Here is a 25,954-nt window from a genome sequence, read left to right on the forward strand (position 1 = left end):
CCTCAAAAGAGTTGAACAAGGAGAGAGGTACTAGTAGAGTTGGATAATTTCAAGATGCAACCAACACCTCCACAAGGTCCATATGGCCCTCCTAATGGTGCCTTGCCTTACAGACCAATTGAAAGACCACTACAGCCAAATCAAAATCAACCAATGATGGCAAGGCCAATGCCAGGTATGGAAGCACCTAGTGATCGAACAATCCTAAAAATACTCTCTATTTTATTGCTTTTCTTATTGTTTTACGACAAATTGTCTCTAACTACGTTACGAACTCACAGGTCAACCAACATCAATCATGGCTTCACGTCCACTTCCACCTGGTCCTCAAATGCCACAACAGCCATCGCGTCCAATCATGCAATCTCCTGGTCAACCACCAAATGGATTGTCATCATTGCAACAGATGCCCATCCCAACTGATGGTCAACAATTGCAACAACAGCAACGTTTTGCATCGAGGCCACTTCAACAGCCAATGCAACAACCAGGTACTGCAATGCCACGTGGTCCCATGCAACAACAGGGTCCTATGGTCCAACAACAGATCCCTGCATCTCAACAGCAACCTAGACCTACCGGAATCATGCCACAGCAGCACCAACCGCAACCTGCCATAGTAGATCCATCTCTCTCAAACCCGATGATGACACAGCCTGGAATACCGAGTCAACAACCTCTAAATGGAATCAACGGATCGCATAATAGTAACGCTACTAATCCGACAGCCGGTGAAGTCGAAAATACAGCACTCGCTCAACAGATGGGAAACATGGTAATCGGGTCAAAGTCCCGGTCCAAGCGAGTATACGCTGGTCAGGACGCTATGGGGGGTAGTGGTATGATGGCTCCTGGTCCTAGTCCAATGCAACAGTCAGGTGGAATGATTAACGGACAACCACAACAGCAGCCACAGCAACAAAGGCCTCAAATGATGCCAGAACGTCCATTACAGCAGCAGGCCTCATTCAATCAATTTGTGGCGCCTGGTGCTCCAACTCAACCAGCTGGAAATCAATCAATACCTCAACAGCAAATGGGTCTACCAAACCAATATCAGCCTATACAGAATCAGCAAAATAGTCAATATCAGCCTGCTCAGAACCCATATCCTAACCAGCCGCTACTAAATCCATATCCAAATCAAATACCTCAACAACCCATGCGACAACCAGATACAAGTGCACCACAAATTAATAGAGCACCACTGCAACCACTACAGCCTTTACAAGTTAATCAGCCCGTAAATCAATCTATGCGCAGTGCAGCTCCACTATCTGCTACCACACCTCGATCACGTATAGATCCAAATCAAATACCATCGCCTATTGCTGTACAGGAAGCTGATCAGACTCATTATGATAAAGAACCGTATATGACCTTATCAAAAACTGTACCGCCATTAGCGTCTAGTCGGTTTAGAGCCGTTGATGAAGGTATTTCGAGGTTCAGTGACAATCTCTCCCAAGTCCTCTAATTGTCCTATATATATCATATAGGCAACTGCAATCCAAGATTCATACGACTGACGACGTGTAATTTCCCTACAACAAATGAATTACTGACCACATCCGAGCTGCCGCTTGGCATGGTTGTTCAACCTCTAGCAGATTTGGCTCATGATGAGGCAAGTGTAGTCGTGGATACTCACATCTTAGCAATGTGAATTTGATATACGGCATTGATAATCACATCCAATACTCAGGTCCCTATCAAAGTCGTTGATTTCGGAGAGACTGGGCCAGTAAGATGTAATAGGTGTAAAGCGTACATCAATCCATTCGTCATTTTCACCGATGGTGGACGTAAATTCACTTGCAATCTATGTACATTTGAAAACGACGGTACGTATATTGGCAGGGGTTTTAAAATCCAAGTTATATTGATCTAAAAATTTTCGCCTTGTTAGTCCCGCAAGAATATTTCGCTAATCTAGATATGGCCGGTCGACGAGTTGATATCGATCAACGACCTGAACTCTTGTTTGGCTCTGTAGAATTCGTAGCACCTAAAGAATATTGTGCTCGACCACCTCAACCTGTATCATACTTATTTTGCATTGATGTGTCTTGGAGCGCTGTACAAACTGGTCTTGTAAAACTCACTGCTGATGCTTTACGGCAAATCTTTTATGGAGAACGTCCTATTCTACCATCTGGTGCACGGATCGGAATCATGACGTATGATCGAGCAGTGCATTTTTACAGCCTCAAGGTAAATTCCCGACAGGTTACAGCTGTTTTTTTGCATCTTCGTGATACTGATAAGGCTTTTCCTTAGTCTACCTTGGAGCAAGCACAAATGCTAGTTGTTCCTGATGTGGAGGATATCTTTGTGCCCATCAGTGAAGGTTTATTGGTAGATCCGATTGAATCCAGGTGAGTGTTTTCTTGTCGAATGACAGGAAAACGGGATTATCTCAGTCTTCAATACACTAGGCATGTGATAGAGGGTTTATTGGATTGTCTTCATACGTTGTTTGAATCTACTCGGATAAATGATCCTGCTGTTGGAGCTGCGATGCAAGCTGCATATATCGCTATGGTGACATTGTTTTGTGGATTTTTTGTTTTGCTTGCCAGTCTAGCTGAAGCATTTTATCAAAAACAGAAGGAACATGGTGGCAAAGTAATTTTCACTCAGACGACAATACCTTCATTTGGTCCTGGAGCTTTGGTGAATAGAGAAGATGTCAAAATACTGGGCACAGACAAGGAAAAGACACTCTATGAGCCACAAGACAATTATTGGAAGAAGCTTGCTCATGATTATGCTGGAAGTGGTATATCCGTGGACTTGTTCTTGTTCCCCAATGCGTACATCGATGTTGCCACAGTTGGTAAGCCTTGAGTTGTGAAAAACAGTCCTTGTCACTATTCTATGTTTACCGTTTTTTGCTTTGTGACAGGCGTCGTTGCAACCATGACTGGTGGTGACACTTTCAACTATACCAACTTTGATGGGCCACGAGACGGATTGAAATACATGAATGACATGCTTCGATTGCTTGCACGAACATTTGGATATGAATCATTACTAAGAATTCGGTGCTCTAATGGTAAGAGTAGATTGGTGAAAGCACATTTGGGACCCGGCCCCTGGTTTGTTTTTTAACCCTCACGTTTTCTAGGAATATCTGTCAAGGAATACTTTGGCAACTTTTACATGAAGAACACTACAGATGTAGAATTAGCAGGTCTAGATAGTGAAAAATCTATTGGTGTATTGCTCAAGCACGAGGGCAAACTGGATGAAAGGACTGACGTATCTCTCCAATGTGCCGTACTGTATACTACTGCCACTGGTCAACGGCGTATTCGAATGCATAACACGACGGTACCTGTTGCATCACTCTTGGGCAATATGTTTAGATATGCTGAAATGGATACTACCATCAACTTTATGGCCAAGATGGGTAAAACCTCGTACGTTCATTTGAGACGCTTTCTCCCGCTCTGACTACTCTTTTTCGGTGCTTCTTAGCCATTTCTCAGTCTTTGTCTGCACCACTACGGACTGTACGAGAGCAAATAACAGATAAATGTGTGAAGATATTAACTGCCTATCGAAAACACTGCGCATCGTCTTCGTCGAATCCTGGACAGGTATTTCATAGCTATGAAACATTTTTGTTTTCTGATGTGCCAACAATCTTCATTTTGCTCTAGCTCATTCTGCCAGAATCCTTTAAATTATATCCACTTTACGCATTATCATTGCTCAAAACCAAGGCATTCCGAGCTGGTAAAGCAGTCTCCTTTGATGCATTCATCGTCATCTGTTTAGTTCTTTACTCTTATCATAGGTCCAGAAATGTCGACTGACATTCGAGTCTACCATATGCGATTGTTACGTGGTATGGGTGTATCTGGCACCATTCCTATAATCTATCCAAGGCTCTTCCCATTGCATCAATTAGCTGGCGAGGTATGCGAATGAGTGACATGCTTGTGATCAAGGTCAATTTTTTTTGGGCTGATGTCATATTCTCGTTTTCTAATGTAGACAACACCAACCGCTGAATCTATGCCATCTACGAATCTTCCACCAACTATTCGAACGTCATACGAAAGATTAGAACCAAGTGGTGCTTACTTGATAGAGAATGGCATGCAATTGTTTATATGGTTGGGACGTGAATTACCACCACCCTTCTTGGAAGCGGTATTTGGAGTCAATGCCCTTGAACTGGTGGACTCTAAGATGGTATGTTGAACTGTAGTTGCCGTTCCAGAACTGGGAGTCGAACATGAGTTGTTGAGATGTACCGCTCCTTGTTTTTAGCGCCTGTTACCTCCGTTAACAAGTCACCTGTCCACCCGAATCCGTGGTATTCTGGATGAAGTGATTGCATCTCGATCACGGTATCTACAACTTCAACTGGTTCGACAATCGTTGGATCCAGTGCTAGAAATTGAGTTTGCCAATACGCTTGTGGAGGACAAGAATCATGATAATATGAATTATGTGGATTATCTCTGTGCTGTTCATCGATCTATTCAGGTTGAGATGACCACCACTTAAAACAGTGCACGGTAAAGGACAGAGAGTATGTATGTATATTCATATTCGTATTTTGCCAGTTGAGTTGTAGAAAAGGGCTGTTTGACCACAAAAAATATACATACACGTTAGAACAAGTCAATTGCCACTGCACATATGCATTTCTTTACATTCTATTGCAGCTTCATATTCATCATTTGTACAGTTTTTCGAGAGACGGAATATCCGATACAGCACCTTGCGCTTCACCCTCTCTCAGATGTCTGAAAATCACATCCACAGCTAGACGAAAAGTTTCACGATGGTGAGCAAAAAAAATCATACCAAGAACAGCTTGGATAACAACACGTTACCTTGCTTGTCGTTCTTCGTAAAAAACATGAGCAACATGTGAAATCGAGGTACTTTGGCCAGATTGGAGACAAAGTCATACAACGCTGTAAATCCTACATCTTCATTTGTATATGTTTGTGCTACTACTTCTAGCATTCGACTAAGATATAGCGATTCCAATCCACTCTTGAAAATGATTGGTAGAGAGGAAGGGTTGATGCTCTAAGCAAGGATTGTAATACCAACTTAGTAATTATAAGGCATTCTTCTCTTCCACAGATGGAACGCCACTAAAAGCAACTCACCCTCAAAAATTCTGACGCCCGCTGCGCATCTTGCTTAATAGCCTTCCATTCTCGCTCGAATTCAAGTAGATTACGTGGCCCTTGAGGAGGGAGTTTGGGAGTTGGGTATGAATTTGGTATTACTGTTGGGATGGTGGTGTTTACTACTACAGACTGTGCAACTATGGGTTGATTGACACTGGAGACTACAGCTGCTGGTGAAATTTCTTGAATCAGTGGTTTGGGGGAAGCGGATGCTGGTTTCAAGGGTGGAAGTGGCGCTGATTTACGTTCTGGTGATGCTTCTTTCAGTATTGGTTTGGCAGTTACTTGGACGGGGGTTGGAGTCGTTTTGGGTATATCCTTGGGCTTCTTGGTGGTAGATTCTGGCGTGGCAGCAGGTGTTGCAAAGAGAGGGCGACTAGGCTAAAAAAAGGCACCACACAAGATTAATAACGGAGAGACGTCTTTCTTCTACGACTTTACCTCTAGGAGCTCTGCCTCACGTCCAGCTAGTATCTCTTGCACCATAGACGTGGTTGGAGTTGTTTCTAGTAGTATGGAGCTTGTGTTCGACTTTGCAGCGGTACTGGCTTTAGGTTTAGCTTTAGACACCTTGTAAGGGGCTGCTGCCACTTGCATAGGCTCTCCAATCTCTTCAATGGGAACACGTCTTCGAATAGGTTTCGGTTTAGGATCTACTAAAGCCGTCTTGTTTACTATTGGTGTTGAGGCCTTCGACAAAGTAGCAGCAGGTGTTGTCTTGCCAGAAGTCAAGTTTAACGCCCGGATTGATTTGTCGAGATCAGTCTTTATAGACTTGTTGCCAGGTTCCAGAATCAGCGCTCTCTCCAGATCTGTCGGACCCCACCAAAAAAATCAGCCAAGGAGAGAGTATTTAACTATGGGACAAGTTCAAACCTTGCTTTGCTTCAGCGTATTTCGCCAACTCGAATCGAGCCATTCCTCGACGCCATAAAGCCTTGACATTCTTTGAGTCTAGCGAGAGTCCGTTCGAGCAATCTTGCTCTGCTTCAGTGTACCTATGATTTACTGACGTGTCAGAATCACAATCACTCTGAAAAGACCTTGATAGGAATGGCTACTTTGTGCGTACATTCCAAGCTTGAGGTATGCCATGGCTCGATTCACAATGACCACACAATTATTGTCCAACTGCAAACTCTTGTTGTAACAAACTACAGCCTTCTTGAACTCTCCCTTCTTGAAGAATGCATTGCCCTATGCGACGAGATAAATATGAGAATTTAGAAGAAATCAGCCGTTGGAGAATGAACGAGATCCAACCTTCTCCTTCTCAAGTAGTGCGTTTTCCATTGACTGAGCATCAACTACAGGTTGAGCTACTAGCGTTTCCACACTCTTACTCTTGGGTACTTGATAGTCTACATCTTCCACTGCAGCATCCTGTTCAGATCACATAAAAGGATTGAGTTGTGAGCGACTTGTTTTGGCAATGACAAGGATTGTCACTTACAGCATCAAACTTGTCCCATGCCGAATAATCAGCACCTTTTATACGACTGGATGATGTAGATGACTCTTTTATTACACCAGACATTCCTCCAATCGCAGCAGGAGCATCCAATCGAGTATTTTTTGGTGATGAACGTCCAGATGTTGTTGCAGATCCACGTACTGGTACATGTGTCTACAATAAAAATACAGTCATAAACGTATTTGTTCAGCATATTACATTGTTTTAATCAATGAATGGCAAACCTCTGGTTGTATTTTGGTAGTCTTTGCCTTTAAATCTTTTTGCTTCATCTCGGCCTCAAAGTTTCCCAACGAAGAGACAAAATCACGATATTGTTCAGCATTTTGTCGAACTAGGTACGCTGGATCCATTGTCTTTGCTTGTTTTTATATCACTGTTGATTGAAGCTTAACAAAATATGTTGCTGCGATGTATTTTAGAATTGGAAGCTCTCTTAGAAATGCACCGGAAATGGTCTAAAATGACTCCCTAACGCGTCATAATAGAAAAGGCTTTCCATACTATTCCATACTCCGTTTTAAAATGCGACTTTGACCATGTGCAGTATCTTGCTGCACCTGTTTCCAACTTCGACAATCTGTACGTGGTGCATCTGGACGAGACAGTCCCTGAATCGACGCGAAGAAGGGCGTTTGTACGGCAATTCCGTGGCTAGGATTTAGCATTGAAGCGGTTAGAAACAGCTCACCTACATCTCTTTCGACGCTCCAGTTTTGCGCTCCTCAACACAGGCACTGGATCAGCACGTAAGTTTCGTAACTTTTGTGGCCTTTTGACGCACGCTCCGATGCATATCAAGTCGTATTCTGCCCTTAGAACGCCGGTTGACATCAATTCGTCATCTCGTAATTTCGTGGATATGGTGCAGACATAGGCTCGAATAAACAAGAACGTATTCTACAATCAAAAAAAGCCTTCTGGAAACCGACGATACGTGCATCAAGCCATGAGCCTTCCTCCAAAACCCACAAAGCTCCCATTTGAACGAGTAATCTTGCCCTCAAGTGCCGCAACCATCAATTTAGCTTGTAACGTGTATACGTCACCATCGACATCATCTAGAACCGGATTACCGCCTTCCAGTGTAAAATATACCATACTTTGCAGTCACCCTGCATCAGTCACGAAGGAGTGCTGGGAAGAAACAATTCGACATCTACTTCAAGACAATCACAACCAGGTAGGGTGGCAGTCAAACCTGGATTGTCTTCATTGAAGCTATTGATTTTGTGAAGTTTTCGGCATTCTGAGCTTGTTGCTTACTTGTTTCTAAAGAATTCGTTACGTTGACCACACTGACTTCATAGGATGTATGGGAAGCTATCGAATACATTCTGGCCTTCGATCACCGTACGCATGGTGATTCAGCAGCTCTCTCTAATTTTGACCCATATCCAGCCTACCTTGACTGGACTGAAAGCGGCCGTGACGTTGGTCGGATTATAGACTACATTAATCGAGATTTCTGGCCGTCTCATCCGACAAAGAGACAACGCAAATTGATTATAATGGCACACTCGTTTGGAGCTGCAGCTGCCACGTTAGGAACTGTGCTGAGAGCTGGACAGGTCGATGGATGTTTGTTTTTCGAGCCTTCAGTTTATCCGCTATCGCTGATCCGGCAAGGATTTGAGACTGCCACAACTAAACGCTGGAGACGAAACGTGTTCAACAGTAAAGAGGAAGCTTATCGGCAGTTCAAGACGAGACCGTTCTTTAAGCCGTGGACGGATTCTGCTCTATGGGATTATACAGAAAGCTCTCTCAGACAACAAGATGATGGGACCTTCATATTGAAACAGTCGCCTCAAAATGAATCCGTATGTGTGCTCTATTCGAGAATCGGGTTCACATGTTGCTCACGTCTTATTACTAGGCAACATTGGGTGGTTTAAAGAGCTCGGTGTTCTTTGACCGCGCTCCAGAGGTTCCCTGCCCGGTTTATATGGTTTCTGGACTCACTTCATGGCTGACCAAAACGCAAATGAATCGTCCTGATGGTTTCTCAGATTTCAAAGACACCGTCATCGCATCTCAATATCCGAATGTTATAGAACATGTATTTATAGAAGGGTGTGGCCACATGATCCCAGAAGAAAGACCAGACGCAAGTGCTAAAGCTTTGGTAGACTTTGTTCGTCGACTACAAAAGTTAGATCATATTGAGACGTTGAGACCATACTTGGCACTCGACAAAAAGCAGGAGATAATACGTGCTTTTGATCGCAAATATGTCATTGGTTTGACAAAGTACAAACCACTACCGCGAGCACCTTACCACCCCAAGCCAGTAAAAGTAGCACATATCCTCTTGACTTTGGGCCGGAGTGTTACTGTGTCGACTCAGGTATGCATCATGTCATTTTGGGAACTCAGCACACCAAATTTTAAGCTCCCTTTCATACTAGGACAAGATGATACATGCCATCTTCAAATCCAAGATTTCGCAACGAGGACATATTGGATCTATATATGTTTTCGAAGATCGATTCACCGGCAACCCAGGTCTTTTGAACAAAGAAGCATTTTGTAAGAATCCGGCTGAGGCTAGAGCGTATACTACCGTAAAGTTTGCCGATGATACAGGCGTCGTCTTGGAATATCTCAGGGAACGCATACCTGCTGAAGAGGCTATCATTGGAGTTGGACATTCTTATGGTATGTTTTCGTTCCAAAGCAGTTGTGTTATGCAGTGACGCTGACATTGCCTTTGGGCTTCTTATAGGATCATTGAGGTTAATGGACCACACTTTGAATTGCTTGGAGAAAGGCCTAGATGCCCCATTCGACAGTCTGCTATTGCTTGACCCAATAGGCTTAACGCCTGATGGTATTCAACTTCCACCACAAGCAGTGGTTGATGCGGCAGCTCGGATGTATATGGGACGCAAAAGAACCTTCAAGTCAAAAGAAGATGCGCTTCAGTACTGGAAGGGCAAAGAAACCTATTCAGTGTGGGATGAAGACTGTTTGAGAGCTTATGTGGTATAAACGGTTTCAGATCTATTTCTGATTTGCAAAATCACCTACATTTGTTACTTGTTGTTGCTAGGACGATATACTGGTTGAACATACAGATTTCTCCAACAATTCGGTGACTTGGGAGGTCAAAGTCATTCCAGAAATTGAAGCGGTAGGCCAATCTTCTCTCACTCGAATTGAACATGTTACCAACTTTCGATGGTTTAGGCACACGTTATGGACCCTGAGAGTCGTAGTCTGAAAGTCAGACAAATCGATCCTATGCTACAAGGAGACTTTCTCTTGAAGATCGTTCGATGTGGGAAGTTTACTGGTAGACCGGGAGGCGCGATCTCAACACCCCAGGATCCAGTCAGGACAAAGAATCTCAGTGTGGAATTCTTTGGTGATCTCGACCATATGCTGCCGCAAATCAGTCCGATTGCAACAGCTCGCACAATTGCCGATTTTGTAGCGGATCGTACTCCAGGATACAAGGACGGCAGCATTGCACGTCTATAGAAAAAGGAACTAGACAGAAAACTTAATAGATTTTATCTCGCATAGTATTTAAATCTGGATTTTAATGCTTCTGTCTAAAGTGTAAAGTGCGTGGTTGCAGTTGTTTGTGACATCACAAATCTTAAAACGATCAATCGCTATAACAACATGGAAACTAGCACCAAAAGCGAACATCAAGATCCATCGAAACTACCTCCGCAGCCAGCCTTACTATCTCCTTATGAGCAAATACTGCTTCCTGGATCTGCGGCAATGATTCAGTTAGCTTGCAACGTTTACAAGCCTCCAAACGTGAACAAGGCATCAATCAAGACGAGCAGTCCTGTTGCGCTGACTGTACTATTCAGCCATCCTGCATCTGTCACCAAGTAAGCTGAAAAATGTGCATCAACATAGCATCATGGAAAAACATTTATTGAATAAATCTCAACATCACATCGTAGAGAATGCTGGCTGGAATTGTTACGAAATCTGTTTGGAAACGATAACAATGACGATGTATTTGACGCTCTAGAGTTTGCGTTTTGCTTTGATCATCGCACACATGGGGATTCAGCTGCTTTGAACCCGAATTATGATCCATGGCCAGGTTATTTGTGTTGGCACGAGTCGAGTAGAGACGTGGCACGAATTATAGATTTCATAGAAGGAGAATACTGGCCGGCACATCCGTCTTCTCGTAGAAGGGAAGTGTTAATCGTTGGACATTCATACGGTGGTGCAGTAGCTATGTATGGATCTGTCTTGAGACCTGGAAAAGTATCGGGGATGCTATTTTTTGAACCATCGCTGTATCCTCTCAGCTTGTTCAGAGCTGGGCTCAATGCCAATAATCAAAATCCCAGTGGAAAGTGGAGGAGAAACGTGTTTCCATCCAAGGACGAAGCATTTAGACAGTTCAGGTCGAAACCATTCTTTTCTTCATGGACGGACGGTAGTTTATGGGATTATACGAATCATATATTGCGTCAGCAGGACGATGGGAGCTGGATTCTGAAACAGTCACCACAGCACGAAGCCGTACGTCAATTCTAAACTGCGATTGGAGACTGAAATACTGATTTATTTGGTTTCGTTCTTAGGCAACTCTCGCTGGAATACGAGACGAGATCTTTTTTGATGTAGCTCCTCAAGTGACGTGTCCAGTATATATGGTGTCCGGATTGAAGTCGTGGATTACCAACATGACGATGCAACGTGTTGATGGATATTATGAGTAAGTCAACCGCAATGATCGAAATGCTGAGCGAAACGTAAGGACTGACGCTATTTTCCTTAGTTACAAGGAAACTGTGGTAGCATCACAATTTCGCAACGTTGTTCAACACATCTATATCCCCGATAGTGGACATATGATCCCTCAGGACAAACCTGCTATAGCAGCAAAAGCACTGGCTGACATGATCCGCCATCTGGTAGCCAAAGCATCAAAACCAAAGTCCATGAAACCTGATCTGGGCCTCAATCCCAAACAAGCATTAATACCAGCCTCAAACCCCAAATACGTAATAGCAGTCACAACATACAAACCTCTACCACGATCTCCTCTACACCTAAAACCCAAGAAAACAGTCAATATTGTCATGACGATAGGAAACGGGGTGGTTGCGAGCACTCATGAAAAGCTGATTCATTCCCTTTTTAAAACTAAGATTGGTCAGCGTGGAGTTATCAATGCTGTTATGGTTATGGAGAGTCGGTTTACGGGTAACGCAGCTGTGATCAATAGGAAGCTACATGAAACTGATCCTGAGAGTGGTGTCAATGTCGCGTTAAACTATGGAAGGGATTTGGGATGTGCTTATGAGTGGTTACGTGGATATTCGCCAGCGGACATGACTATTGCAGTTGGACATTCATTTGGTATGCTCGGACACGTGTTTTGTTTCATGCTGTGAGCTCTCGCAACTAACAGAAACCTGTCCGTTAGGATCCATACCTCTGGGATTCCATATGTCGAAATCCCTCGAAAACGGAAAAGAGAATCCATATGATTCAATCATGTTGCTTGATCCACCACTTAGCGAAGACCTGAAAGTCAGCAGGCCACCTGATAAGAACGAACGTGTTCTCAAGAGAAAAAACATATTTGTGTCCAAGGAGGCGGCTTACCACTCCTGGAAGACCAAACCCGCTTATGGAGTCTGGGACGATGATTGTTTGCGAGCATATGTGGTAAGTTTCGAAACATTTCAGCAGCGTTTGCACAGGCTCAACGTGTCATTACCTTAAATAGGAGGATGGTCTTACGGAATTCGTTGACTTTTCAGACAATACGGTCAAATATCGTCTGAAGATCAGCCCTCAATTCGAAGCGGTAAGACCAATGCAACCATGACATTTTGTTCTGTCTCATTCAAGTTTGCATTTGACATTAACTCCTCTTCCAACGACTCTCGCAGGCACCATCGCACGACAAGGCCGACCTCATCAACCGCGAAGTCTCCATTGAGCCCACGCTGAAGGGCGACTTTCATGTCAAGGTCATCCGGGCCGACAAATTTGCAGGAATCACTTCCGAGAAAATGATTAAACCTCGGCTGCCTATGAATAACAAGAACTTTAGTACAGAGATGTGGCACGACACGCAGCACATGTTGCCACAAGTGTTACCTAAAGAGGTTGCAATTGCGATCTCAGAGTTTATAGCTGAACGCTCAGGATGGAGGGATGATTCGAAAGAGATCAAGACGAAACTGTGAGTGTTCTTGATGATGGGACGCAATAGAATAGAGTAGACAGTGTGATTGATTTAATACATAATACCTTTATTGAATGCGATTTTATCATATACTTTACGCCTTTTTGAACCCAATGGTTATGAGTGCTTCTACAGTCATTTCATACGTTCCATCACCTTGACTGGTCAACTCTTTCATAACCTCCGTAGCAACAGATATATAGGAATCCTTCTGTTCTTGAGTCCAATTCATTGAAGCTGAGCTCAGACCAGGATTATTCTTTGACATGATTACATACTTCATCAGCTGGTCATCGTCCTTCAATACTACTGGTCCAGGCACTCGATGTTGTTCGACATTTATAAACCCAGCAGTAGTCATGGCAGTCTTGTTGAACTCCATATCGGCCCAGCCCAGAGATGCGGGTGGTGATGGTGTGATTTGCGTGATTCGTTTGGTGATTTCACCTATAATTACATTGAGCTGCGAGGGTAACCATGTAGCAATGACTCCAACACCACCAGGTTTCAAGATGCGATTCAGTTCTGAGAGAGCAGTTGCACCGTTTGGCATGAGCATTACTCCAAAGATTATATAGGCGACATCAAATGTTCCAGTTGTCAATTCCAGAGCCTAATAGTTGTCAAGCGATGAGGTGTAACAACAAGCAGACTTGGAACACAAATAGTTTCAACTTACCATCGAGTTCATGACATGAGCTTCAGCATTCTTCCAACCATTCTTTTCAATCTTTAGCTTTACCAAGTCGACCATGCCTTTGGAGAAATCGGTAGCAACAAGATTTATATCCGAGTGTTGGTGACGACCAAGCAAAATAGATGTCACGGTACCGCCACCACATGCACCATCATATACTTTGGATCCTGATTTGATGTATGCTGACGTGATTTCGACAGCCTTTGATGCAAAAGGAGCAGTTAGATCATCCGACCAGTCATCGTACTCTGTAGCGACGCTACTCCAAGCATCAGGAGAAAACACTAAATTGGAAAAAGGTAAGTTCTGAGGACTATGGGGGAATATTGGATGAAGAAATACGCGGAACAAAGCAAACAAGGTTGACGTTTGCGTCACAATGTGATGTTGCCTAAGCGAGATACAACGTGTACAAGTTCACACAGGGAGGGGCAGCGTACCAGGCAGTGTCATGATTTGAGTGCTCGGAAACTTGTGTTGCTGTTTCTATTGGACGGTGATCAAAAACCTGGTGAGCTTGAGCTACTTTTAAGTGTGATGATTTCAAACAAGACTAGAGCAGATAGTGGAACCACAGGTTGGTTTCTCCCGCTTATATGATGCAATGTTAGGTTGAATGTTGTCTTTGAGCTTTGAGACCTTACCACAGTGTTTTATAACAAATCTCTGATAGTTTTGCAATTTGTGGAGCGAGGAGCTGTGATGATGCTGGTTGAATAGACCAGGCAAAGGGTGTCAGTTACTGAATAAGTTGAAAATTTGCGTGATTTTGCGTTCTGGACGCATGCGTCCAACGTGTTTTTCAGTTGTAGAGCTTTGGATGGCGTCTGTCACAGCACACAGACACACACGAAGCTCGTACACGTTTACTTGATGACAATGCGTGGATGAATATTTTTGCAAGTTCGGAAGTCAGCAATTTATGTCTTCTTTCTTGCTCTGATTGGTCGCTTTTTTATTTGGTGCTGTGTCTTGCTTCAAAATCAGACCACAAACAGAGCTTGCAAGAATGGCCCATAGGCAAGATAGTAAGGATGAGCAGCCAATATCGCCCACACTAGAGCGACAGCGCATGTATGCTCCTCAATACCAGTATCCTCCTCAACAACAGTACTACCAGCCAATGCCCCCTCCAGGCTCAAGACCGTACTATCCTCCACCAGGACAGCAGGTAAGCATCCTTACCAGCCATATACAATACTGTACTGTCACTCTTTGCAGCTCGCAATTATGCATTGGCCGTCAATCCCATACCAACATTGCCGAAAGCCACAAGTGATTCGTGCTAGAATGAATAGACACTGTGAATTATCATAATCAAATCCAACATTAACCGGCTCTTCCCTAGGTCTATGCTCAACCCTATCCTGGGCCATATCATCCTCAAGCACCCTACGGAGCCGGTAAGTTGACACAAATAATGTGCACAGGTTACAACTTTTTGCACACTCCAATTACTGTTGCACCTGTCATCACCATTATCATTCGCATCGACTCATGCCTGTCTTCTTCCACAGGCCCATATGCCCCGGCTGGAATGTACTATCCTCCTCACAATGTAGGCTTACTTGTCAAACCTTGAATCCCTGTAAAACCACGCACTGATTATTTCTATCATTTCACAGGGCTACAATCCAGCTGCCGATCCTGGCTACTACATGCCTACTCAAGGGGTAAGCAAAACACTATGACTCATTGGACGATATTAATCACTCCTCTCATATTCTAGGATCCTTATTATGATCCACAACCTACAGGTCAACCACCTGCTTATGGCAACCAAGGAGTGCCACCCCATCTGATTCCTGTCCCGCGTCCTACTGTAGAAGAATTGAATTATCGTACATCGTCAATCCCAACCGGCTACTCTGCTGCACCACAAACTATACAACAACAACACTCACCTGCTGTATCACCAATCCCATCTCCTAATATGCAACATGCTCCTCCATCTCATAGAGCCTCAGTAGCTTCATTTGCCTCTGGCCGTGAATCAATCATTAGCATAGCAAATCCTCCCTCAGACACTAATAGTAATAGTAATGGTCATCGGGACGGAGCTGGCAACAAACAAGATGATTCTCAAGGATATTTGCCAGTCATACCTGCTTCGCCACTAATCCTACAACAACAAACTATTGGAAAGACATTGTCGGGTGCTGAAGCGACTCTGGCCAAAGCTATAGAGCAGAGGCAAGATCTGGCTACTATTAGACGATTGACTGAGAATGTAAATGTTGGCAAGAGTAAATTGGAGGCTGTTGGAAGGGCAATCAGAGAAGCTCAATCAAAACTAGTAACAGACATCACTCCCAAAGGTATGCGTTTCATCGATTACATTTCACGCTGAAGCACTGAAGGGAATGAAGACGGACTGGGCAAAAAGGACTTGTCCTACAAACCCTATTGCTCTGTAAGGCTTACTCATTCTCGTTTACCTAGAAATGGCAGTAGCAATCACAGCATTTGATTCAGACATGTTGGAATTCATACGCCCAACTGATTTAGCAAACCATGCTGCAGACCCACAGCATCCACCATATCCGATCAAATCTTCCCTAGATTTCGGATATTATATACGTCGTCTAGTGCAAATAACCGTTGTAGTACCCTCCATTGCCGCATCTCGAGTACGAGCTATTCAGCACTGGATGGACGTTGCTAAAGAACTACAAAAACTACGAAACTTCCAATCATATGGTGCCGTCGTATCGGGATTGAAATCACCCTGTGTACAACGACTAGAAGGTACATGGAGCCAACTCTCGAAAAGACAATTATCTGTATGGAATGAATTGAGGCACAATATGTCATCCGATGATTCTTTCAAGATATATCGAAATATGCTGTCCATGTCGAGACCACCATGTATCCCACGACTAGATATTTTCCTACATGCATTATCAGCACCTGGTGGATTAGAGCCTGGAAAGAAGGAGTATGACTTTTATAGATCCAAAACCTATGAAAAAGATTTAGAATCTAGAGACCCTGCCATCCAGCATTGGATTGTCGTCCAAAACTGGAAGTCGGAGGAGGCTCTCAATACTCTTGCTGAAAAGCAGGAACCAGGCAAGGACAGGAAAGACACTGACGAGAAGGAAAGACAGCAGTGGTTATCCAGGCTGACGAGGGCGGGAGAGTTGAATGGATGAACCTGAAACAGTTGGAAATGGTCCATAACTAGTTGCTTCTTGAATTTTGCTGTTGAATGTTGGTGTATAATTTTTTCACAGAATATATGTGGTAGGCCAATTTAATAATACTCGTGAGAATGATCTTCAGTTATATATGTCGTTGAAGTGAGGGTAGAGTTTGTAATCAAATGTAAAGTCAACCAATCATTCAACACTATGTAAATTACTCGTCACCCTCAAGGCCATAATTTAAAAACAGAGTTGTTGGGCCTACCAACTTGGGTGGCCCACTGAGAAAATCACTTTGGAAAAGACAACACTCACTGGTTAAATGGAAAAACATAAGCGAATAGACAGCCAGCGTTTTCTTGTATGCTTAAGTCCACGTACAAGTTTTGACTATTAGCGATAGCATACGCTCGAGGAATTACGGGATTCCATTGAGTACCATAGCTTCCGAAAGAGGGAGCAGCTAGTTCGATAATGTCTTTTTGCTGATTCAACGTCTTGAGAAACTATTGACGGTCTTTCACTGTTCATGACACGACTGACACAACGTTGTAATTGCAGAAAAGGATCCATATGAGATTGAAGACGTTCCTTTTTTTGGAGCATTTCCTCAAATACACGTTGTATCGAGTTCCATACTATATAGCTAGATTCAACGAGTATGGATGACCGTGACCAATACCGGTTCGTCTGAACCTCGAGAGCAAAGAAAAGGGCTCTATAAGTTTGAAGAGTTCAGTGGTTGCTGCATAAATTCGACCACGGTCAACGATCGAGGCATTTCAGCCTCCATGCACCGCCACTCAATTCAAACTGACACAAGCAGCAGTTCCAAAACTTACAGGGGTGAGACTGGTGGATGGGTATGACGAGATTCAGATATAAGCTATAATATACGGTATCAGCTACACAATGGTCTGGTAGTTGTGTGGTCAAAGTTTCGCGAAACGAGTTTTTGAGAATCTGGGGCAGAAAAGCAGACAACCATGTTGAGGAGTAGGCACTTCTAGTGCTGAACGTGCTTTTGGTCAATTCAAGCAAGAATATGGTTAAAGGCACGTACATTTCTATACGACTCACTTTAAGGCACATCCCAGGTTGATGACAAGACAGCGACGACACCAGCCCCTAAAATGGCGTGAAAAGAACTTCAATCCAAATTGTCACATATAAAACCCGCATTTTCGTGTTGTTCACGGGACTTTCGTCGTGTTCGAACTCCTACACTCCTACAACCCACCAATATTGTTGAACAGCAAGATGAGGCATGGAACGGGGGATTGTGGGGATAGGAGTGAGGTAGTAATATTCTTTGACAGTGTAGTATTGGAACAATTGGACTACGTTTGGTTGAATGGTTGAGTGGAAATAGTATATAGTCTATATACTTGGTTTTTTGTATATGTTTGCTGATGAATGTTTTAGCATATTTTGTTGAATGGAAGAATGCAACGTATAGTCTCATCTTCAAACTCTTGCTTGATGACATCTTCACAATCATCGCTTCTTCCGTCCATCGCGAAAAATAAGCCTTCAATTGTTGAAGATGTGTTCATGTGATCATTATTGGATTAAAAAGAAAATGCATTATGCTAATTACAACACAACAGGTATAATTTGGACGGAAAACGTACACGACGATCATTCTACCTTAGCACGACTATAAACATTATCACCACCACCATCTAGCTCCACTTCATCATCACCCAACAAGTCGTGGCCCGCCATCAAACCGGTAACACCATTAGGACGTGGTCCAACAACAGGCTTCTGCACTTGCTGTCGTTCCATAGCTGTTCTAATCATGGCATCTCGTTCTTCAGCAGTAAACTCCCTCACGACGTATCCTTCAGACCCTCGTCTCACATGACGACCCAGTTTACGGCCATGATGTGTTCGTGCTATAGGCTTATCATCATCGTCATCGTCCTGATTATTGCCGTTGTCAATATCGACACGTGTAGCATATCGTGGCTTGTTGATCTTGCCATCACTTTTATAATCATCTGCTTCATCATAGTCGTCGTCATCATCTACATCTGTATCCTGTGATACTGCATCGTCATCGTCTTTATCTCTACGACTGAGACCATACGGATCCTTCTTGTATCGATAGTATTCTTCGGGAGGCCACATGACTGATTTACTACCACCATTACTACTATTACTATTATCCCTACCCAGATTATCATTGATCGGAAACACAGTCCCATCACCAGCCTGCACCTGCGGCACCAACCAAAACCACCACCTCACACCCAATATCTGACACATATTCCGATACCACCCCAAATCATACGGAAACGCAGCAACTTTAGGTATCCTGCCCTTATTCATCAAATCCACAATCTTGTCATTCTCCATGTTTTCAATTGTCGTTACGTTCGTCATTGCGTAGTATACTTGGAAACCCGTCAAGAGCCCGACTGTGAATACTAGGACAATCAGGAGGACGACGTTGACTACCATAATGTATACTTCGAGTGTGTCTGCGGGGTTTACAAACATTATGGGGGTTTGTTGGGCCGTTATGTAGTCTCCGCGTCTCATGGCTTCGAGATGGAGCTGGTATTGGAGCAGATCAAATAGACGGATGCCGTGTAGGGTTAGACAGTATATGACCGATGTTGTGGTCCAGAGCAGGAAGCGGAGAAAGTGGCCAGAGTTGCGATGGCCCACACACTAAGTCGAAAGAGGGATGTCAGGGTTTTGAAGTGCGAGAGTGACGTGTTTTGTCACTTTGGAAGCAAAACTTGAAAGTGGCAGCTTTACATTATTTAGCCAAGGACCTACAATGAAAATAATGCGATTGAGCTTCCATTGTCCATACTCAGTACACGGAGGATGAACTTACAATGATGATCCATCTTCAGCACACACTTGCGACACTCACGACAATGATGCGTTCGTGGCGGCTTATACACATTGCATTTACGACACCATCTCCACTTTTTAGCACTCTTTTTCAAGTGCACTAGTGTTGGTCCATTATTATCTGTTGATGGGTGTTGCAGACCATCACTAGTAACCGTAGAAGCAGGAACCGATGGATCATAGTCCTTTGGCACATATCCAGGCGACGTCATCACTCCCAAGAAATAATTCGTCCATAGCATGAGCACTGGAAGTATGAATGGCATCCAAACTGCTCGAGACAGATTTTCGGTGAATACGAAGTATATACTGGAGATCGGAATGCCTGTAATGAGAGCTATTACGAGAACTAGAAACACGGGGCCCCATTCCCTTAGGCCCATTAATAAACAACGTTTGGCTAGTTTTCAAATTGATTTCACGAGGTGTGGAATGTGGTTAAGTTTTTAGAATTAGAGCAGTCGGTGTCCCTGTCCAGAGACCTCCTCTAACCATAACGCGAGTACCGAACAATTACTTTCGTGCCATTCTATAACAGCTACATTTGCGAATTTTACAACAGTGTTTTGGTTCAGTTATATTCATTCCTCGCCTTCCACAACATCCCCAGTGGCACCTTCTTCACCACCATCATTCTCATTAACAGCACCACCTTCTTCATCACTATCAACAAATTCAGCCGACAAGATCAACGCCTTGCGAGACTTATTTTTTGCAGCCGATTTACTCTTTTTACGTGGTTTGGATTCACCATCGTCACTTCCTTCTTGTTCTGATGCTGCTGCTGATTTACTGTTTCGAGACTCGTCTTCATCATCGGAAACATTGCGTCTTCGTTTCTTTGACGACTTTGATGGTTTCGATTTTGATTTCGATGATGATTTCGATGACTTGCTGGATTTGGATTTCTTTGACTTTTTTTTGGGTCGTTCATCATCATCAGTGGCACCATCAGCTGGTTTATTATTGGCATCACTTCCAGCGTCGTTTGTTTCTACATCGTCATTGGCTGCATTATCGGCTTGATCACTCTCTTCTGCATCAGATTCTGGAGTGACTTCTTTGACCTTCCTCTTCTTCTTGACTACACTCTTTCGTTTCGGTGCACTGCAGGGGAAAAAGGTATGTCTCAGGTATAAAAAATTCTAATTGTACCACTATAAATACGCTTACGGTTCTTGATTTCCAGCATCAGAAGCATCAGGATCACTGGAATCATTATCTTCTACAATACCATCACCCTTCTTGGGCTTGCCTTTGGCTGCTTTACGCTGTGCCTTTCGTTCTCTGGCAGCTTCCTCCTCGTCTTTCTGTGCCTGATTCTGTTGCCTAGCAATCTCATTAAGGCGAAGGAGGTTTGCTTCCACTTCTTCCTTTCGTTTCTGTTCAGCAGCACGTTTGGCTTCCTAATGAATCCGTTGTTGAAAATGACGAAAAAAGGTCAAATGTTGAAGACTCCAGACAACGGTTTGACCAACATTACCTGCTCTAGGAGAGCTTCCTCTCTCTTCTTTGCACGCTCTTCTTCCAACATTTGCATCTTGAGAGTCCTCTCACGATCCAAAGTCTTGGTCTCGTGCATCTTCTTTTCTGTTTCGCGTTTGACTTTTTCACAGAAGTCTGCACGCTGTAAAGCTGCCTTGATGTCATAAGAGCCATCGTGTTGAGCAGGATCGATTTGAGCAAGAGCTGAAAACGTACTATGAACAAAAAGAACTTAGAACAACGCCGGATGATCAAAAGCGTCTTGCGACGACTCACCTCCGTGACAATTCAAGTCCTTGAAGCGCCTCTTCCATAGCTGCAACGGTTCTCTTGTGACTTGGAGCTGAATTGAGTGTATGTGCATATTGTTGTTGGACCATGGCAATGTTGTATCGGTAAGAATTATTATTAGGATCAAGTTTGGTTGCCTGTTGTTTTGCAAGAGGACCAAAGAAAAATGTCAAATCGACCATATTCGAACAAAATTGCAATGTTAAAAGCATCACCTTTCGAATGTGTTCTAAAGCTGCCAACATCATTTGTGGATCATGTGTTTGCTTTGCTATAGCGAAACAACATCGAGCAATAAAGTTGCTCAATTCGGCATTGTGATCCTTGTATGTACTGTGCAAAACTGACTCGTACTATTTCGGAGGTGGGGCTGTTGAGTACAAAAATATAAGAATTGTCAGGAAGCAACATACCTTGGCAATGGCTTGTTTATGCAGTCCAAGATTGTACAAAACATGAGCATGATTGAGAGTTGCTGTCACAATTACTGCTGGAGGGACTCCTGCAGTGTCTAGCACCTAGTTGTAATGAAGTTTACAACAATCTTTCAAAGCATCCATCAAAGCAAAGCCTCAACTCACTTGTTGATAAACATCCGAAGCATCCTTGTAATGCTCGGATTCGGCAAACAGATTGGCAATACCGACAATGGCATAAATACACGTCTTTTCATGTTTAAGAGCCTTGTTGAAATATTCAAAGGCTGTCTTCAAGTGACCAGGACGCTGTAGGAGGAAAAACAGAATGAATTTAAGGGTTGAATAGTTCCGAACCTCAGAATCCACCCACGTTCTTGTAATCTGCTCTAGCAAAGCTCAATGTAGCATTACCAGCACCACACAAACCATAAGGATCAGTTCGATCAATATTATCCTTGCCAAGCTTTTGATACAGATCTCGAGCTGCCTTGGTTTCTTTGTGAGCTTCATCAGATATCTTGCCAGATTTGCTAGAATGGCTATTACTCAGATTCTCCCAATGATGTGCCAACATGACAATGGCATCAACATGTCGAGAATCAAAAGCCAAGACTTTGTTGAAGTGTTCACGAGCTTTTTCATATTGCTCTTGACTCTCAGCAATAGCCCCCAAACGTAATCGAGCTAAAACCAATGTAGTCGTCAATTATTGTGCGATACAAAATAGAAGCAATTCACTAACCATCATGATATTCAGGATCAGACTGCAATATCTCTTCATACAGCGCAACAGCTTGCTCTATGTCAGATATTTGCTCAAGGTGTCGTGCCAGATTGTACCTGATTGTAATTTCATAAGCAACAATCTTGTCATCTGTCGAGTCATCCATAGCACGACATTTCTCGAGAGCAATTTCAAACATGTGCTTTAAGTCCTCTTGTTTGCCTATGTTGGGAAAAGTAAGGTTTAGGGAGGCAGGCAAAAGATAGTACCATGGCTAATACACCCACCATTCAAGTGCATCTTGACTGCCAGGTTGTTTGCGACTTCAATAGGCACCTCCATGTGCTCATCAGTCATGATATTGACTGCTTTAGTGTACCCTAATGATCAAGAGGTCAGTCCCAAAATCGACTTCTGAACGATCGTGGTACAATTTCCCTTTTGCTCACATTCTTCACACTCCTTGTTAGATCCATCTGTTCCTTCTTTCACCCAAGCCATTTCAACACAGAGCATTGGATTTCGAACCAGCTCTTCACCATTTGGTCCAGTAATAGCTTTGGCCAATGTAGTGAAGAGTTCTGTAACTTTTTGCTTGGCCTTCTCTTCGTGCCTTTTAGCATAGAGAGAGCCTAATGCATAAAGTACTGCTGTAGCATTTGGAGACTTTTCTAGAACCTTTTCAAAGGTTTCAATGGCTCGAGTCTCGTCGCCTATTGTAAGATATGGGCGAACGAGTGAGAAACAAACATCCGAATTGTGAAAATCAAACGTCAAAACTGACCTAGCCATATGTACATTTCACCCAGACCTCTCAGAATAGGAACAGAATCCGGATTCGATTCCAATGCCGCCTTATATGACTCGAATGCTTGGCTATACTGCTCCTGACAGTGTAATGCTCGTGCTTTCAGAAAATATGCATCAGAGCGCAAGCTCGACGATTGGGTATTCTCTAGGACTTTGTCAGCCCATCCAATCCACTAAGTTTAGCAAGTCTTAGGGTCGATATTTCATAACCAGAGACACTGACTTCACTTACTTTTGCGACATTCTGAACTTCTACGGGCTTCTCCATCTCTCTTAACGATAGAAATATCTGCACTAATGGATGTTGAGCATCGACTCGTGCTGCAGTCTCTATTCGTTTCTTTCCAGCCTTTTTCATTTCGGTACGATCGTCGAGAGTCCGGTTGGCATTCTTGGCTTCCTTCCAGTCCATTGCAGCTAGACTTAATATGGCAGTGACATCGGAAGGATTCTAACAAATCAATTCATGGATGAGACGACGTGCAAGGTCTTTTGCGATAAACCTTCGTACGAGTTCAAGAGCACGTTCAAACGACTTTCTGGCTAGCTCCAAATGACCTGTACGATAGAAGCATACGCCAATTGGTATCCGTGGATCAGGCTTGAGGTCTGGGGCAACCATTAGTATTCTTTGATAGCATTTGCAAGCCTCCTTCCATTTCTTCAATTTCATAGCAACAGCTCCCTTTGAAAATACAAACAAATTGAGCCGCGTTTCTTTCTGTCGATTCGACAATCGCGAGAGATCATACCATAGTAATATTGAAGGGGAGATCGTTCACATCAGAGAAACCAGTCAAAAGAGTGTACGCTGGCTCAAACTCTCCTTTTACATAGTACAACATTGCTAGACAGAGGAGGATGCGTTAAGTCTGTCATGAAGAAATGATGTATCTTGGATGACAAACCTTTGGAGACACGAGTCAAAGCATCTCGTGCATCGATGGCATCAGCTTCATTAATGAGTCGAGTTACTTCATCCAACAAGGCTAGGTTCTTCTGCTTGTAAGCAGCATGTATCTTGTCATTGATCAATGCATTCAATAGGATGATTTTATCTCGTTCGGTGTCTGGACCGCTTGCACCTTTGCCTAAGTCAAAACATACTTGTAAGATAGACACATATTTGTCGAGCCAGAGTCCAAAAGAAAAGTACCCACCTTCATCGAAATACTTTTTCCCACCATTCAAAAATGTATGAAATGCCTTCGTCAAGTTTCGCTTGTGAGCTTCGACCTAGATAACACAAAGATTTAATTCGAGCTAACTTGACAAGATCTCAAATGTTTCGAGACACGACTTACAGCAAATGTAAGGAAGAGCGACAACGGGACCGATTCATTTGTGAGAATAGAGACAATGTATTCATCTTGTCCTGGTCCCGTGAAGTCATCGTTTTCCAAATTTACCAGCAGCGCTTCCTCATCACCATGCTATTGACGGAAGCCTTGTTAATAAGGTGATCCTACGCGTATAAGGCCTACTCACAAGAAGCGGAATCTCGACAGTCGGTCCGACACCCTCTGCTGCCATGATGTGTTTATGCTGTTTAGATTTACAGTGATCTAGGTTCTAGACTAATGATACATTTTTTATACATTTTTCTAGTGAAAACAATCTTAACCCAGGATTTTGATGGAACCCGGAATGGAACCTTTAGTCCTCGCCATGATCGTTAGCTACAGCATGAGAGACTGTTAATATGAGATTGGCGAGTCATTGGGAATCTAAATCTGTTTCGGAAGCGTCATCTCTGTCATCTCGATCAATATGATGGACGTGGAATTTATGTCCAGATGATATACAAGACCCATCATTTTCAAATCCGTCGCAGAAGATACCTCCTATGACAGAGGCAAACAAATGACATCTCATGATCAAGCTTGCTTAATCTGAGCAGCAATCCCGTACCTTACCTGGAAACTATACACTACTTCTTTTAGGCACTTATTTTTATATGTAACGGATCTATGCTTCAAAGTTCTCAACATCTGGCTGAGATTGTGTTCTTTTGCCAGATCGCGCGCAGTAGAGACAATGCGAACCCGTAGCTTATCGATAAGACGCGTATGCCAGTTCAGCACGTTTTACACAGGGCATCTTATGAGTTCACACTCGTTGTTGACTTAACCCAACTTTTGTAGGAGTGCTTCTTCGTCACCTTGTTACTATTGTCGTTTCTCGGGTTAGTGAGGACCGAATGCAATCATTCTACGTGAATAAACGCTACTTACATGCAGAGGAATTACTACAGTCGGTCCTACGTCCTGAGCCATAGTCGTCAAAAGTTTCGAAACAATCAAGGAACAGATATTAAACGCAAGGTCCAACACGACGTTTCGGAGAGTCTGGAGAGTTAGTAATATTTACGTCACAGGATTCCGTGTAATTACGTTTACAATGCTACAAAGAGTGACAATCTCCGGTACATTCAATCATAAGTTAGAAAGTTTTTGCACCCAGTATATCGTTCAGCTAGGCACTTTCCACTCATTGTTGGTTGAGAAAATGCCAACTGGGATCGTTCAAGAGTAGTTCCAAATACAAAATGCTTCCTAGTGCATAAGGGTTTTGTTAGCGTCATCTTATCTAAGAATTGCGAACAAGGAATTGCACCTCATACAATCCAGCAGTTTGGAAGCAATTCCACACGATCGTGCTGACTTCAAAACCCAAATACGG

General features: G+C 43.3%; 5 protein-coding genes across 5 annotated transcripts; 2 read left to right on the plus strand and 3 right to left on the minus strand.

Moving 5' to 3' along the window:
* Window positions 1-54: 54 nt before the first annotated feature.
* On the plus strand, window positions 55-4,524 carry SmJEL517_g05252 (uncharacterized protein; the record flags this gene model as incomplete). Its single annotated transcript, XM_031171178.1, has 15 exons — window positions 55-175; window positions 282-1,436; window positions 1,500-1,633; window positions 1,706-1,844; window positions 1,910-2,214; window positions 2,281-2,378; window positions 2,439-2,544; window positions 2,611-2,839; window positions 2,909-3,058; window positions 3,131-3,415; window positions 3,484-3,605; window positions 3,669-3,744; window positions 3,806-3,927; window positions 4,006-4,206; window positions 4,285-4,524. 15 exons carry the CDS (start codon window positions 55-57, stop codon window positions 4,522-4,524), a joined length of 3,483 nt encoding a protein of 1,160 aa, XP_031022859.1.
* A 172-nt stretch (window positions 4,525-4,696) lies between these two features.
* On the minus strand, window positions 4,697-6,992 carry SmJEL517_g05253 (uncharacterized protein; the record flags this gene model as incomplete). The annotated part of the gene is made up of 9 exons (XM_031171179.1): window positions 4,697-4,785; window positions 4,857-5,058; window positions 5,142-5,546; window positions 5,607-5,977; window positions 6,042-6,163; window positions 6,238-6,362; window positions 6,429-6,548; window positions 6,619-6,792; window positions 6,864-6,992. 9 exons carry the CDS (start codon window positions 6,990-6,992, stop codon window positions 4,697-4,699), a joined length of 1,737 nt encoding a protein of 578 aa, XP_031022858.1.
* Window positions 6,993-14,532: 7,540 nt separating this feature from the next.
* On the plus strand, window positions 14,533-16,678 carry SmJEL517_g05254 (uncharacterized protein; the record flags this gene model as incomplete). Its single annotated transcript, XM_031171180.1, has 6 exons — window positions 14,533-14,694; window positions 14,872-14,926; window positions 15,041-15,081; window positions 15,149-15,196; window positions 15,253-15,841; window positions 15,966-16,678. 6 exons carry the CDS (start codon window positions 14,533-14,535, stop codon window positions 16,676-16,678), a joined length of 1,608 nt encoding a protein of 535 aa, XP_031022861.1.
* A 1,632-nt stretch (window positions 16,679-18,310) lies between these two features.
* Window positions 18,311-19,926, minus strand: SmJEL517_g05255 (uncharacterized protein; the record flags this gene model as incomplete). The annotated part of the gene is made up of 3 exons (XM_031171181.1): window positions 18,311-19,351; window positions 19,442-19,458; window positions 19,524-19,926. The coding sequence occupies 3 exons, from the start codon at window positions 19,924-19,926 to the stop codon at window positions 18,311-18,313; spliced, it is 1,461 nt and encodes a 486-aa protein (XP_031022860.1).
* A 198-nt stretch (window positions 19,927-20,124) lies between these two features.
* On the minus strand, window positions 20,125-24,805 carry SmJEL517_g05256 (uncharacterized protein; the record flags this gene model as incomplete). Its single annotated transcript, XM_031171182.1, has 19 exons — window positions 20,125-20,650; window positions 20,717-20,949; window positions 21,027-21,243; window positions 21,305-21,456; window positions 21,535-21,672; window positions 21,733-21,837; window positions 21,901-22,044; window positions 22,109-22,422; window positions 22,481-22,684; window positions 22,750-22,842; window positions 22,912-23,175; window positions 23,247-23,445; window positions 23,505-23,723; window positions 23,784-23,957; window positions 24,025-24,119; window positions 24,181-24,363; window positions 24,433-24,508; window positions 24,577-24,705; window positions 24,761-24,805. 19 exons carry the CDS (start codon window positions 24,803-24,805, stop codon window positions 20,125-20,127), a joined length of 3,510 nt encoding a protein of 1,169 aa, XP_031022863.1.
* Between the last annotated feature and the right edge of the window lie 1,149 nt (window positions 24,806-25,954).

Source organism: Synchytrium microbalum (assembly GCF_006535985.1).
Source record: "Synchytrium microbalum strain JEL517 chromosome Unknown SmJEL517_scf0045, whole genome shotgun sequence".
In the NCBI taxonomy this organism is placed as follows: Eukaryota; Fungi; Chytridiomycota; class Chytridiomycetes; order Synchytriales; family Synchytriaceae; genus Synchytrium; species Synchytrium microbalum.